This window comes from Lates calcarifer, linkage group LG20, assembly GCF_001640805.2.
Source record: "Lates calcarifer isolate ASB-BC8 linkage group LG20, TLL_Latcal_v3, whole genome shotgun sequence".
Classification (NCBI taxonomy): Eukaryota; Metazoa; Chordata; class Actinopteri; family Centropomidae; genus Lates; species Lates calcarifer.
Window position 1 is genome coordinate 3809901 of NC_066852.1, and position 16979 is coordinate 3826879.

The following is a 16979-nucleotide window of genomic DNA, read 5'->3' on the forward strand; positions in this document are numbered from 1 at the left end:
AAAATGGGGGAGGTTTGAAAACGTGAATTACAGAGAACGAGTGAAGGAGACAAGAACAGGAAGAGTGAAAAAAACTGTCTAGGAAATGAGAATACAAAGGCAGAAGTGCAAGTGGTTGGTGTTAAACAATGTCATGACAGAGAGCAATGGAGGTGTGCAGGCAGGAATGACAGCAGGTTTATTTCAGTAGACAGCAAATATACTTGTGAGAGGGAGGAAGAAGCGGAAGTTAAGAAGTTGATGAGAAGAAACTGATTGTTGAAAACCGAGTGAAACTACTAACTACAGCTGGAATATGGGGTGAGTAACTTCTCTAATTACAGATGATAATCCACTTAAACTGTGTCTTTCTCCCCAAAAAATTCAAATGTCTCATGCATGGATAACTGAAAACATACTGAACAGTACAGCTTCCTATCAACTTTACTTTTGACTTTGCCTGACAAACTCTTTAGCTTTGACTACATTTCCTGCTGTCTGCAGCCATCTGTAGCTCCGAGCAGGTGTTCTGTTTTTACAGTTGTCGCAGATAAAATGAAAATTTAAGAGGTGGATGATTTTGATCTCCTGTGAACATAACGTATTATTAAATCCTTAAAAAAGATTTGGAGGGCTCATGATTTAGAGAAGTTGGTATATGACAGGTGAAATCATGTAGTCCATATAAGGCAGCATTGTACTGAGCACAGGAAGTGGTCAAAATATAAAAACCTTTTTGGCAGGAAGTAAAGATTTCCCACAGACTTTGCAACAACAAGTAGACTGATAATAACCCAATGTCACAGCGTCCCATGGAGTAAAGAAATCAGTATCTGCAGTACTGCTGCAGACAAACCTCTATTTTCTCTTAGATAGTTTTAATCAGTGGCATGTGGGGACGCAGAACAAACAGAACTGAAGAACCAACTACTCCTGACCCCACAAGCCATTGTCTCAATGTGCAGTTCAGTTGCAGTTACACAAATGAGAAAAATGGACCTAAAAATACCTTTTCATAACAGCAGTAATGTCAAAACTAAATTCAGGCCCCGTCTTGTCCCATGATTTTGTGTGGCCTGACTTTCCTGAGCTCCTCTTGTACTGATCTGAGATGATAACCCACTGTGTAATTTGCTTGTTTACTTGGCACTACTGGAGCAGCACGGTGGTAAGGGTTCGAGCCCCAGTTCACCCATGGCTTTTCTGTGTGTTGTTTACATGTTCTCCCTGTGTGTGTGTGGGTTCTCTCTGGGTTCTCCAGCTTCCTCCCACAGTCCAAACACATGCAGCTTAACTGGTGACTCTAAATTGCACATAGCTGTGAATGTGAGTGTGAATGGTTGTTTATATGTTGGCCCTATGATGGACTGGCAATCTGTACAGGGTGTACCCTGCCTCTCGCCCAATGTCAGCTGGGATAGGCTCCAGCCCCCTGTGACCCTTAACAGATAAGCAGTATAGATAATGCCTGTTAAAGCTCAGGAAGAAAAGACTGTTAAAGTAATTTGTTGAGATGTACCCTCAATTTCAGTATCATTCTAATTCATCTTTATTTTTAGCTTGAACTGGCAAAGCACTGCTCGCTTTGCTTGTTCTGACAGCACACAACTAGTTTTAATGAAATGAGCCACAAAATATATACATTTTCTTTGTTTAGGTTTTTTTTTTTTATAGCTGTTGAATGTAACACAGTAAGTTTACTTGTGTTCCAGACTTAAGTATCATTATGGGGTATCTGTACTTTACTTGAGTATTTTCTTTCTTTCTTTCTACTTCACTACATTTAATAGACAGCTATAGTTACCTCGCTGATTCAGAATGAACAATGATGAAGATGGGATGTATTGGTATTGCTACTTTTACTTAAGTGAAGAATTTGAGTACTTCTTCCATCAGTGCTATGTCAAGTACAATAACGTAGTGACTTATTCAATAATGAAAGACTCACTCAGTGTTGATTAGGGCTCTCTGCCTGTTGACATTTTTTCATGCCTTGAAGAACACGAATTCTTAAAGACCTTTTTCAATGATCAAAAGAAGTACAAAAAAACATAGATCTAAGCAGACATCTACTGTCTATACCAAAAAGTAGGTTTGAGTAGGTCTTTCCTGTGTTTCATGTGTCCAGTTTGTCAGAAATAGACAGATGAACTGTGTCTGCTGATGAGAACTCACATCATGAACATCTGTTATTTACACTTGAAAACTGTTATTAATAATGCATTTACTTCATAAATTATAGCATATTGCTATCCCTTACATGATAGTACATTAGCTTCAGCATATTGATATTAGGCATGAGCAGCATGGTGCACTGTAACCTCACAGCAAGAGGGTTCCGGGTTTGAGGAGTTTGCATGTCTCTGGCTTCCTCCCACGGTCTGACTCTAGGTGAGAGTGTGAGTGGTTGTTTGTCTCTATATGTCAGCCCTGTGATAGACTGCTGATCTGTCCAGTGTGTACCTCACCTCTCACTCAATGTCAGCTAAGATCACTTTTTTTCTCGTCATCTCTCCATTCAACAGTGAGTCCAGTATATGCCAGGTGAGGGCAACAGTCATGCTGTATGATGACAACAACAAGCGCTGGGTACCAGCGGGATCTGACAGTCCGTCCTTCAGTCGTGTCCAGATCTATCATAACCCTACGGCCAACACCTTCAGAGTGGTTGGCCGCAAACTGCAGGCTGACCAGCAGGTACATGACAAGTGCACACACACACACACACACACACATGCACACACACACAGCAACAAAACACAATAATCACTTAAATGTGTTCTGGAACTTCACATTGTACAGTCTCTCTGACTGAAGGTCATATACACCAGTCTTTTTAAATATGTGATTTGCCTGTGACTCACTTTTTTATATATAGATAATACTATGTACTACTATAACACAAGTGTCTTAGTAGGATGTTGAGTTTCAATCCTCCCTGGCATTGATTCTCCAAGTCTGAACACCATTCTTCCAAAAGATCATCCCTCACTTGATGATTTGACGATGATGGTGGTGGAGAGTGTTGTCCAACATGTCAGTCCAAAATCTCCCATAGGTGTTCAGTGAAGGCCACAGTATATGACTGATCATTTTCATACTTACTTACATACTTTCAAACCATTCAGTGACCCCTCCTGCCTTATGGATGGTTGTGCTGTCATCCTGGAGGAGACCACTCTCATCAGAATAGAAATGTTTCACCACAGATTAAAGGTGGTCACTCAGAATAACTTGGTATAGATTTGCAATGACCCTTCCCTTCTAAGAAGATAAGTTGACCACAACCAGTGAAATGCCCCTCACAGCTTGAAAGAGCCACCGGACCCCCTCACTGTAGGGGTAAATCATTCAGGCCTGTACCATTCTCTTGGCGTATGCCACACATTTACTAATCCACTTGGTGATAATACAGTGACGGATGACTCATCTGACTGTATCGCTTCTTCCACATCTCTGTACACCAGTGCCTGTGGTTTTTGCACCACTGAATTCTCAGATGTGCATTCATCTTTGTAATGAGGCCTTTATGCACTGCAGACTTGCTATAATATCCCTCTCTATGTCTGATCACAACCTGCACTGACATTCTCAATCACCTGAGGAAGAGCAGTTCCTCTGTATTTCCTTACATATTATACTAATATCACACTGACTCTAACTTTTGCAGTGAATTGCATTACATTGTACAGGTGTTCATGAGATTGTAAGCTATGGCCCCAAAGTCTCAAATCTTCAATACAGTCATGATCCTGTGCTTCCTGTTCATGCTAGGTGGTGATCAACTGTCCCATTATCAAAGGGATGAAGTATAATCAAGCCACACCAAACTTCCACCAGTGGCGGGATCCCAAACAGGTGTGGGGGCTGAACTTTGGCAGTAAAGAGGATGCTGCTCTTTTCGCAAACTCCATGACGCATGCAATAGAGGCTCTCAGTGCACCAGCGGGCACAGGTAAACACAACAGTGAAAGACTTAACTAATGCTTTAATCTTTTTGGCATAGTCCTGGTACAGTCAGATACTCGTTTGTGATGCAGCTGTTGATGACATTTTATTTGAAAACACATTCATTATCAAGCAGTATGTTAAGTGTTGTGTTATCTATTATTTCCATTCAGTCATCCTACCTAACTAATTATATATAACAACAATGTTTTTGCTCAGGCCCAGCTCAGAATGGGCCCTCTGCACAGGAGCTGGAAAACCAGAGAAGGTACTGTTCATTATAAATGACATTAAGGCTGCAACTAATGTTGTTTTTTTTCATCACTGATTGATGTGATATCACAGATAGATAAAATGTTATGATAGAACATCAATGGAAGCTACTGCATCAGGCAAAGTTTGCCTGTGTTTTTGGTCAAGATCCTAAGACATCCAGATCATGGTATTTTAAAGTGCTGTACAAAGGCAAATGGACTTGCTTGAGACTGCACTGTAAGCGACTGATAAGTGGTGTTGTAGACCACCTCCTCTGTTCAGTGTCTGGTTTGACCAGTGGCGGGCCGTGCATTTCACACCTAGGCCTTTACTGGTGTCCTACCTTAATACCATCATTATGATGTCACGGCTATAGAAACTATCAACAACATACAGAAACGCAGTATAACAGAACTCACAGACAGGCATGTCCTGTAGCCAGAATAAATGCCATTACTGAAGCAATGCTATAAAAACCCAATTAACACAATTCAATAGGTCTCTAAACACTGCAGCCACAGCTGCCCCACACACATCATCTCCAGCAGAAGCATCAATATTAACTGATAAAATGACAAAGATGTAATCAATAAAATATAGGTAAAATATTTTATTTTGGTTGTGTAAAAACCAAACATCAGTAGTTCACATCAGCAGCAGCTCATCTAGTGTCTTGTAAACATCTGTCTATCTATCTCTATCTCTGGTTAGACTAGAGCGTCAGAGGCAGGAGCAGCAAGAGAAGGAACGTCTGGAAAGAGAGAAGCAGGCCTCTGCTGCTGCATCTGCCCCTCCTGCCCCACCTGCCCCCCCCACCCGCACCACCCGCACCCCCACCACCTCCAGGCCCACCACCATCTTCCTCTGGAAGTTGCCCACCTGCACCTCCACCACCTCCTCCTGGGGGCATGGCCCCACCTGCACCACCCCCGCCCCCTGCAGGAGGAGGTGGAGGAGCAAACGATCTGGCTGCAGCTCTGGCAGGAGCCAAACTGCGTAAAACAGTCAAGGTGAATTGAATATATTATTTTCTCTGTGTATTCCACCAAATGAATTACCCTGATGCACACTTGCTCTATACTATATAAAAAGTTGTGGCTTGGAACACAAGTAATGGATGATTTTGGTGTCCATGTTGTTGTAAATGACAGACTGAATTGGCTGTCCAAATGGGGCAAATAGTGATTCGAGATGTTTTTGTGTATCAAGGATGAGGGAGGGGCTGCAGCCCCAGCCCCCAAATCAGCATCCTCATCTGGTGGAGGTGGGGGTGGAGGAGGTGATCTCATGGGAGAAATGAGTGCCATCCTTGCTAGGAGGTAAGTTATTATTTAAGAGATATATGAGCTAAATATGTCTGCAATGATCTGATATTAGGGAATCCTGAATGCCCATAATTCAATCATATTAATAGGAGGAAAGTTGCTGACAATCCTGCTGCAAAAAAAGAAGAACCTCGCAATGTAAGTCTCTGTCACTGATCTCCTCATTATTGGATTCTCTCTCATTATTCTGAGATACTTGGAGAATGACCAATGAGATTTAAGATAAGAGTGGATGATAACTTTGGTTTGTCTGTAATGATGGCAGGTGGAGTCTGACTCCTCAGTATCAAAATCCTCAGGACCAGGAGGTGAGTATGACTTTCATCCTTTCTACATGACTGTAATAAAGCCAATTTGAAGCCAACTGATTTCAAGATAACAACAAAATAAAATGTGCTATTATTTATTCTTTGTCAACAACCAAAATACTGGCTTGTTAGAGTGAGTTATGTTTATTAACATATTTTCTTTACACCACAACATAATGTGGTATGAAGACATACATTTGAGAGAAAGTACAAAACATTTGATTTTTCCTCTGCTCATGTGCTGTGATACAAATAATCGTATTTCACCAGACATCAATGAAAAGCCAAAGGAAAAATCTACCACCTTGCCAAGGTAAGAGATTGATCAAGCTTTCACTATCTATATGATTATATTTCACAGACATCAATCTCCCCCTGAGTCATCCATACATACTATATATATATATATATATATAATTTTTAATATATATATATTATTTTTTTTGCAACAGGCCCAAATCTTTAACCAGCAGTCAAAGGGACTCCAACCCAAGTCCCAGCTCCTCCATTTCTCCCTCCTCTAACTCCACCACTACCCCGAGGTACCAGTCCCCCACCCACTGTCCTCCCCTGCTGCCTACAGTCAGAAAGCATTCAGACCCCTCACAGCTATTTTACCTATCAATCTACAATCAATAACCCTTAATGACCTCTCGGTATTTTCATCATCATTTTCATCCTTCCCTCAATTTTGTCCATTCTCCCTGTCATTGCTTCAGAGAGGCCCCTCCATAGCTTGATGCTGCCACCACCATGCTTCACTGTGGGGATAGTTTTAGCTGGGTGATGAGCAGTGCCTGGTATAGGCCAGACATTGTGTTTGGAGCTTTTTGGAGTGACTGTTGGAACCCAATATGCATAACTAATGCAAATAGGATGCACCTGACCACTGTTTGAAGTGTACAGCAAAGGGTCTGAATACTTTTGTAAATGGGAGGTTGCGGTTACTGATTTTCAGTAAATCTACAAATATTTCTAAAAACATGTTTTCACTTTGTCATACTGATTGATGGCCAACATGACAGTTTTGTCTATTTAAAAGTGTATCTACAGAACAATAAACTGTAGAAAAACTGAAGGGGTCTGAATACTTTCTGATGCCACTGCAGGTTCCTTCCTCTCCGGAGATGCTACTTTTTCAGTGTGTTCTGCTTTGTATGCTGCCTACAGTATGAACCAGTGAAATGAGCTCTGCATTTTCTCTGTTGCTGTTTTCGTCAGTGGTGCGCTGACTCACTCACTATAACAAATAAAGCACTTGACATTTGGTGGTTTCTCTCTGAGCCTGTAATTATAGCAAGAGACCGAAAGTCATCTCTAGGCTGCTTAGGTGACCTTCCACCTCTTGCTTCATTGCAAAATGGTGCCATGATAATTCCTTACAACTGAATCAATTCTGTCTTCATGGCATGAACATAAAATGGGTGAGGTTTTGTTCATGAATTCTGAGCCTACCCAACTAATATGTTACCATAAATTCCAGTCAGTATAAGCAGAAGTGGACATTTAGGAGGCAGTTAAATTATACTAGCCACAGGAACTTTGCTCAAATGGTTTTGACTTGAGGAAGTGGTTGCTCTTATTGAAACACACACAGTTGTTGGGATTATGGCAAATGATCCACTCGAAACACTGATGACATTTACTGTTTTTGACCGCTGTTTCTCTGTATCGCTCTTACTCTCACTCTCCTAAGATTTCCTAATACCTTTGACAATATAATATAATTTGTTTGTTTGTTTGTTTGTTGTAAACAAAACATGTTACTTCTGGTCTTTGTGTCAAGAGTTTGGCTTGGCTAAGGGTAAACATGGCTCTTTCTATCTTAGGATGAAGGTGGTGAAAAAGAACTCAGATGTTGCAGGAAGTGATGTTGATATGGAACAAATCAAACAGGTTTGTTCCTCTATCTGTATTTGAACACACCCCTACAACTCTTCCGACAACAGTGGTTACATGTTCTGACTTTTCACTGCAGAATATTAACTGAATTAATGTAAAACACCCATAATTTCCTGTGTAGCATATGATGTGGCTTTTGTTTATAATGAGCAGAGATGGTAAAAATTATGTTATTTTGAAAGGTTATGAATGTGTTTCCCAGCCCATGGTGAATTGCAAGCACCAGGGAGTAATGACATCAAACAACACACAGATAACTTTCTGTCCAGGATGCCATATTGTGGCAAGTTATCACACAGAGCTCTAAAGCTGTTCACAGAAATACTGATCGATTTTAATTAGAATGTTGGATTTGTTAAGTACGGACATTTTAATAACAAGGTCTTATGGTATTGCATGTATCTGTTTATTTTATAGGAAATTCTCGAAGAAGTGAAAAAAGAACTTCACAAAGTGAAGGAGGAGATAATCACAGGTGAGGTCTAGCTTGTGTAATTCTTGTGTAGTGTTCAAAAAATGAGATTGTGTTATACCTGTGCATTTTTCTCTTCCAGCCCTGATCAAGGAGCTACAAAGTGCAAAACTCAAAGGTGAAGAGTCTTGAAAGACTGAAGAATGGGTCAGGAGAATAGTGAATAGATATTAAGGCTTCATCATTCAACGCTCAGGCAATTTATTTTTGAAATATGCAGTCTCAATATATTCATCTCTATATCGTTGTGTCTCTTTCATATTTTCCTGTGGTGCTGTTCAAAGCCCGACTGATGCAGGATTTTTGAGGCTGGCCCAGATTTTAATATTTAAGTGTAACAAAATTCTGATGACAATATATCTGGTAATATTCATTTTCCTACATGAACACATAACATCCACAGACATTTTTGGTTGACATGTCTTTTTCTTCAAAATCTCCTCCTCTCTGCACTATTCTTGTTACTCTAATACAACATTTAAAATATGAACCGATCTTCGTCTAAGTTACAAACACAAACACAATCTATTTTCACTAATAACACAAATCATTGTATTGTTCTTGTCCATACTGAAAACATTGTTCAAACATTCACAGCGTAGGTGGGAAAAAGTATGTGAACCTCTTGGCTAATGACATCAACAAAAGCTAACAAGAGTCTGGAGTTAACAAACCAGGAGTCCAGTCAATAAAACAAAATTGGAGGTGTGGGTTAGAGCTTTTTCCACCAGCACTGTGAATGTTTAATGGGAGTGTTCAATAAACACTCAAAAGATTATAACTGTTTGTGTGTTATTAGCTTTAGTGTTAGTGTTATTAACACATTGTGTTTGTCTGTACTTGTGGCTTGAATGAAGATCAGATCAGGTTTTATGATGCAGAAAACCAGGTCATTCTACTGGGTGTGACAATTCTCCAAATCCACAGTTCAGTTCAGACCATTGTTTTTTAAATGCTCCTACACTGTTGACTTCAATGTGCCCAGGGTTTGTGCGCTCTCAGGGTTAATATTCATTTTGAGTTAATTAGACTAGCCTAACTTTTACCACAGGCATGATCACTCTATCATGATTGGACCAAAACACATGACATACGCAGTTTGCATGTGTCACGTGGCTGCAGGCTGCACCTGCAGTGCTGGTAGTGGGATCAGGTGAGGTGCATTGTGATGCCACTTTCTCATATTGCATTACGAGACTGAAGATATTTGTATTGGGATTTCAGGATTGGTTTCAGAATCATTACACCTCTAATATAAACACTACTCAGCCACAACATTAAAACCACTGACAGATGAAGTGGATAACATTGATCATCTCATTAAAATATAATGTTCTGCTGGGTGATCTTTGGGGAATGCTGTTGCCTGAACAGTACCTAGGTGGGATACATGTCAAAGTAACATGATCAATGTTATCCACTTCTCCTGTCAGTGGTTTTAATGTTGTGACTGACCAGTGTGTATATAAATGGCATAAACGTCAGCTGTTAACTGCCCAAGGTAAAAAAAAAAAGAAAAGAAAAAAAAAGGAAAAAAAAGCAGAAAAAGAAAAAAAAGGTTTAGGTTGCCAAAATGGAACTAAAGCAATGGAACTAAATGAAGCCTTGAATGTCAATGCAAACAGTTCCTACAGGTGGGTGTCCAAACTAATGCTGATCACTTACAAACACTCTGTCTGTACAAAGGCAGTGTTGGAACAAATTGTGTTATTACACCCTCTGATGCTTCATTAGAACAATACTGTACAGTGGGAAATAGTTGTATTTTGATATCAGAGAGGTGAGAAAAGGGCAGTAACAAAGGAAGACAGACTGGCTGGTAAGGGGTTCAACCTACAACATAATGAGCCACAACATTAGAACCGAACCAGACAGTGGCTTTACATGATGGAGGAGCAGCTCAGTCTCCAGACGTACAGTACTGTATATACTGTATCTGCTGTCATGTTGTGTTGGGTAGTAGGTGCAGTCATTTTGGTGTTTGTTTGTGTTATACCTTTTGTTTCTCAGGTTTCTGTAATCACTAGGGATGCAATGACATAAAAATCTCACAATACAATAATACCTTGGAAACAAGTCCATGATATGATATTAATTGCAATATCTTTTCAAAAAGGCAAGACTTGGTAAAAAAAAATAAATAAATAAAAAAAAAAAAAAAATATAATAATATATATATATATAATATAATATATATGTTATGAACAATGCATTGAAAGTGAAAGTGTAGAAAACATTCTGCATATAGTTTTTTGTTTATCTGTCACCTTTTCCTCTCTTTGGTGAGACGGGGAAACTGAAACACTTCCACATGTCAGATCTAAAAGACTCTGGAGAATCCACAGTTTCAAAGGCTTCGTCTCTCTCCCCTGTTCTCCCTCGCCTCCAACACTGGCATCTGCTAGTCTCACTGTACTGCATCCATAGATTTGAAGAGGGAGCGAGTGGAGTGCAAAGGGTGATGGGTATACATGGGATGATGGTCTCTGTAGTTCTCATTTCCCTTCACTCTACTCCTACCGCAGTTGTAACAAAACTACAGTTTGCCAGAAGACCTGTCGTTTGTTACCGTCCAGGTCCACAGTGGTATTGAGATGCTTTTGTTATTGCAATATTGTGAAACTGATGATATTGGTACATCCCTAACAATCACCATACATCTACACCGATCAGCCATAACATTATGACCACTGGTGTATGAATGAAAAACATAGATCATCTCGTTACAACACAATGTTCTGCTGAGGAACCTTTGGTCCTGACATTCATTTGGACATTACCTTTTCACAAACCAAGCAAACACCCCTCCAATGGCAACAACACTCCCCAATGTCAGAGGCCTCCCCCAGCAGGATAAAGCTCCCACCACACCACAAAAACTGCTCAGAAATGTCTCCAGGAACATGACAAAGAGCCCAAGGTGTTGACCTGGCCTCCAGACTCCCCAGATCCCAGTCTTACCCAGCACTGATGATCTGGAACAACCATGGAGTCAGAACCATGGAGGCCCCAGCCCGCAACCCACAGGACACAAAGGATGTTCTGCCAATGTCCCAGTGCCAGACACTACAGGAGATCTTCAGAGATCCCATGTCCAAGCCCCAACATGTTAGAGCTGTTTTGCCAGCATGAGGGGGACCTATGCAATATTAGGCAGGTCCCACAGGCACTGAATCAGATTGAGATCTAGGGAGTTTGGAGCCCAGGTCAACAGCTTTAGCTCTTTGTCGTGTTCCTCTGAGCAGTTTTTGTGGTGTGTTATAATGAGATGATCGATGTTATTCACTTCATTCACCAGTGGTCATAATGTTATGGCTGATCAGTGTATAACTATTCTTGAATAAAGGGCAGAAATTGAACTTACCAGCTAAATACATACAATTGTATAGTTCAACTGAAGTCACATATCAGGAATACCAAAAAACTTGTCCTGTAGAGCTCATTTGTGTGCATTCATCGGTAGAGAATAATTACCAGGCAGTTTAACAACCATTAATGGAGGTACTCTGAGCAATTTTCACTAATCAAAGTTAAAAAAATCTTACAACATTCACTTAAGTAAAAATACAGAGGTGTTATTGGCAAAAAAAGTACTGGTCTGTTTCAAAGCGATAATTTATGATGATTTTTGATGTATTGATGTAAGCCACATGTTGATGTATTCAGCTGGGTAGTCTAATTCATTACAATGCATGATAATGTATTTGCAATTATATGATTTTTATGTAAAGTAAAATAGATGTCAAAGTGCCTCAAATTTGGACTTATTAGTTGAGCAAAAGTTTGTTCCTGGCTGGTTCTGTTTTATTTCATGCCTTTCACCTTCATATAAACCACACATTATGCATTTATTTCAGGCATTTGTTTTGCCCATAGCTCCAAAAACATGTTGCATCTGAAATAATGAGAGAAGAAATCTCTACATGCAGCTGTGCTTCAGTACGTGTAATAAATGTTATGTTACATTTAAGTCTCTGTTTTCTTGTTGTTTAAAATTTAGTAAATAACTTGGTTTGTGTTTGCATGAGAAATAATGTGACTGTTACACTGATATGGTTTGAGGAAATTCTGCAAGTAAATCAATATCCTTCATCTCAAAATTCATCTGCTTCTTGGTTGCCTCTTTCAAATACATAAGTTTGGTGGAGCAAAAAGGAAGAAGCTCTTGACGTAGACTAAGACTATAAGGTAAAACTTTATTGATTCAGAGGGAATGTACGTGTTGCTGTAGTTCATACATAGAGGCCACAGAGTTATGTGGGAACATAATACAGATACTTTGAAAAGAAACTATGAAATAAGTTAGGGAGTTATATACACTTTGATAAGCCACCGTTATACTATCAAGACATGTCTGTAATTTTGTTAAGAGCAAAGCCACGTCAAAAAGACTTTGGTTGCAGTGCATTTTACCAATTTAATTAATTAATTTCCCACGGTACAATCTCCCACTACTAATTACAGAGTTCCTACTCTTTTCAGGAAGTAATTTTCCATGACATTTTCAATGACACAGGTCTGGTGTGTCAGATAAGGATCAGGGCCCTAAAACTAACAAATTCCTCTCTGTGAAAATATTTAACATACATCATTATTACTTTGTCCAAATCACATGATGAGTAATAAGATGTCATTCTCACACAGGATAACTTTAGAGTCATCAGAAAAACCTAGAAGTCCAATTCTCAGTAGTGAAAAGGAGCCAACCACTGAAAGTCACAGTGAGTAAAAGTACAGGTAAAAATGTGACAAAAATAAAATAAAGTCACCCTTTTACAACATTACTTGAGTAAAAGTCTTAAAGAATCTGTGACTGTGACCTGTAGTGATATATGCTGTGTATAAGTAATTTTCTGATATTAAATGTACTTACAGTAAGTAGTGAGAGTAAAAGTAAATGCCATTAAAAGCTAGAAGTCAGAATTTTCTCCTTTTTATACGGAACAAAATGAGCTATTTAGTCTCATCTGCCATTTTGAGCGGGCTGATGCCCAACATTACAATGATAAGGTTTGAGTAACTATCATATTTTTATTTAAATGCTTATCTCCCATCCAATGTCGTGTTTGTACTGGATGTTCATCAAGGAGCACAAGCTGGAGGGAAAGGTGGAGGCTGGGTGGGCCAAAAAGAAATGGAAGAATTTAAAAGTAAAATACAAGGTCAGTTGAAGAATTAAAAGCACTAACCCTTGCGTGTAGTTTGCTGCCAAGTCCTTCCAGGTCAAAGGGCAAAAGGTGCATTCTAGATCAACTGCAGGTGGCTGCACCTGACTCAGTGGTCAAACATGACCTGCCACTGACTGCTGGGATATGACTGCAGTCAAGTCGGACACCCTTCCCACAGCGAGACTGAGCGACGGCATTTGACTTTTACCAGTTGTTCTCGAATTTCAAATCATCAAATATATCGACCTCATTGTGGAAAACCTGCACAGCTGTTCTGTACTTTTTATTTAAAAATATGACTGTTCCCCTCAACATGTCAGACTGTTGTAAAGCTATATACACACTGTTTACTCAGCCAAAGATATGTTGTTCTAAACATTTGAGGTCAAAAATGTATGAAGAAGAAAAATAAAAGTATAAAAACATCTAGAGCGATGTGTTCAGGTGTATGGGGGAAAAGTTACACATGGAGAGAAACACTTCTGGGGAGATCACTTAAAAAAATTCTGTTTCATTAAGAACCACATACTTGAGAATAAAAAACACAGGCCACCATATCACCAGGAGAGCAAAAAGAGGTGAAATATGAAGGATGATCTATAAGGGCTTTACTTCTTCTCCAATAATAAACTCCTGAACTAAACTGATGAGCAGCTTCTATCTGGAAGTTAAAACTATAGTGTTGGTGCACAGATGTAAAACATGAGCTGTCAGGGAAGAGGAGATCAAATAACTTAGATCAACTTAGAAGAGAAAACCACAGGAGATAACTGATCTGAAGTGATGAGAATAAAAATGTACTACATGTCATGCATGTCAGTGAAGGTTTGAGCCAATCAGGAGGCTCCAAGTCAGTGCAGCCAGAGAAAAGCAACTACAGAACACTGAGCAGAAAACTGTAGGCACCTTACTAACCTCACATAAAGTACTAAATAAAAGCCCACCAAAATCTCCTAATAGAAACACTAGATGCCTCATTCCTATTAATACTTCATCTATAAGTATCTCGCCACGCCAGGCTGCTACCAGCAGCTCCAGGCTCAATATGGTCCTCAAATTTGGCTTTATAAATATTAGATCACTTTTTACGAAGGTGTTGATTCTTGAACAGCTCTAAATGTCACTTCTAACTCTTTTGAGGCTGTAGTATTGAAATCTTCTCCAGTGGCTTCAGATCCCCATCACCAGGGAAATAGACTCCGACCACTCCACCTTGTGGTACTTTACAGACCACCTGGCCCCTACTCACAGTTTTTAGATGAATTTGGAATTTTTTTTATCATGTCTTGTCACATGACATTCTAATTATGGGTGACTTTAACATTCACCTGAATAAGGCGTGTGACCCTCTAAATAAAGCCTTTCTGGCACTTATTGATACTTTCGGGTTCACACAGTCTGTACATGAACCTACTCACTGTGGTGGTAACACTCTAGACTTGATTCTCTCCCGTGGAATAGAGGTGTCTAATCTGACTATCTCTCCTGTCACATGTCTCTGACAATTTTCCCGTGCTCTGCGTTCTCAGAGTGCAGGGCTGTTGTCTGTCCCCTGTGTTAAGTCAGCAGGCTGCAGGGCCTTTCCCTACCCGGCCCCCTTCCTCTGGAACAACCTCCCTATGGATATTAGACAAGCTGAGTCAGGTGAGGCCTTTAAATCCAAACTAAAAACTCATCTCTATGCCTTAGCAGTTAGCACTTTATTCTGTTTCTTTTTCAGGTTTCACTGGTTACCACTTTACCTTCAGCGGGTTGGGTCAGTCTCAATGCATCAATTAAGCTTAGTGATTATTAAATGTTGTCCATGATGTCCTGCCAACGAGATTACTATAAACCGTCTTAATATCGCTGCATCACTTTAACTTAAAGGAAGAAAAGGGGTGGGGCCATGTGCATTCAAGAGTAGCTTGAGCTCAATCAATTCTATTTATACTTTGAAGATGGGGAGTTATATTATTTTTATTTTATTTTATTTTTTGTATATGTGAAAAGGAGTACTGTAATACAACATTTCCCCTGCACAGGATAAATAAAGTATTCTGATTATGACTAACTTTTTTGCAGTTTGAGCTGCAGTAGCTCTTCTATCAAATTGGACAACACAGGCCAGCTTTCATTCTCCACATGCATCAATGAGCCTTGGCTGCCCATGACCCTGTCACTGGTTCACCAGTTTTCCTTCCTTGGACCACTTTTAATAAGTCTTGACCACTGCAGACTGGGAACATCCCATAAGACCTGTAGTTTTGGAGGTGTTCCGACCCAGTCATGTAGCCATCACTATTTGGCCCTCCTCAAAGTCACTCAGATCTTTTCGTGTGTCCACTTTTTCTGCGTCCAACACATCAGCTTCATGGTATCAACTTGAAGCAGTGGTCTCTCCTCCAGAGCAGGGTCTTAGCCAGACGTGTGGTGTATGAAACTCAGGTAATTTGAATCCATGTTCCTGAGTCTGTCATTGGTACGCTGCAGTTCCAAAGTGAAAATACTCATACTTATTTTGTCCGTTATATGTCTTGTATGATATAAAAATACCACATGGACAGACTTTTATACAGACAGACTCACTGACTTGAATCATTGATTCAGTGGTGCATGTTCATTCGCTGAATGTACTACACAGTAAACATGAGTTCTGAGTGATAGTCAGTGGCTCAAACTGCTGGATCGTTTCAGCAAAAACTCTTAAAAAGATAAAAGTGGAAGCTAAAACCTACAAATCAAAAAAGTGAAATGCTAGTTTGGTTTTGGAGAGGGGAAAAAACGTATTACCCTCCAACCAGGTATCATCTCTGTTACATATGGCCCAGGCACATGTTTGAACATAACCAGCTCCAAATCCACAAAACCAGCACGGCCAGAAAATCTAGAATGACTGCATGAGTCCATGGAGTGCCGTTCCATAGGCTTAGTTGTCTAACATAAGACCATGGTCTTGGCTGGCTGATGTTACCCTATGATTGGCTAATCTGCATTTGAGGGATTAGTGAAGGGTCCATTCCCTTCAAGATGGTTTTTCATCAGAAACAGCCCACTGCTACATCCACTGTGGCCAAGCCTCATGACTTGGTCACATTACATCTGTGTTGAATGAAATTTACCAGCAGACATCTTACAAAAATGGACGTGATGTTACTGTAATGAGGGAAATGAGTAAATATTGATCAGCGCAATCACAAAGTATAAACAGAATAAGCAAAGAGATTGATGAGATGGATGTTTGTTGTCTGTTAGTGTGATAATGTTGCCTACTAAATACAATGAAAAAAGTTTTCATTTCCAAACAAAGTGCAGCAGTGTCTCTATTAGCTACAGCAGCACATCTGTCTGGTCAAAGCTGAAAAAGGGTCAACTGTGACCTGAGAATCTGCCAGAGCTGGCTGCACCAAAACAGGAAAAGCACATTTGAATTTGTGGAGCAAATATTTGTCTACTAACAATGAGAGTTTGTGGGAATCCTACATACAGATGGTTATATTGAATGGTAAGACCTTACTTTTAACTTTTTCATCCTTATTCCATACTTTTTGCCACATTTGTGAAATTCCATTTTTGATTAATATGTTTCTACAGGAATAATACTTCTAGGCCCTTAAAGGTAGCTTTTTTTGTGGTTTCATTT

General features: G+C 39.8%; 1 protein-coding gene across 1 annotated transcript; it reads left to right on the forward strand.

Annotated features, from left to right (window-relative positions):
• Window positions 1-66: 66 nt before the first annotated feature.
• LOC108893446 (vasodilator-stimulated phosphoprotein-like) lies at window positions 67-10251 on the forward strand. The gene is given in 14 exon segments (XM_018691478.2): window positions 67-300; window positions 2505-2676; window positions 3754-3934; window positions 4147-4195; window positions 4894-4992; window positions 4994-5192; window positions 5392-5501; window positions 5597-5645; window positions 5773-5815; window positions 6086-6128; window positions 6268-6357; window positions 7645-7711; window positions 8135-8192; window positions 8272-10251. Coding segments are annotated over 14 exon segments (1215 nt in total). The 5' UTR covers window positions 67-295; the 3' UTR covers window positions 8322-10251.
• Window positions 10252-16979: the final 6728 nt, after the last annotated feature.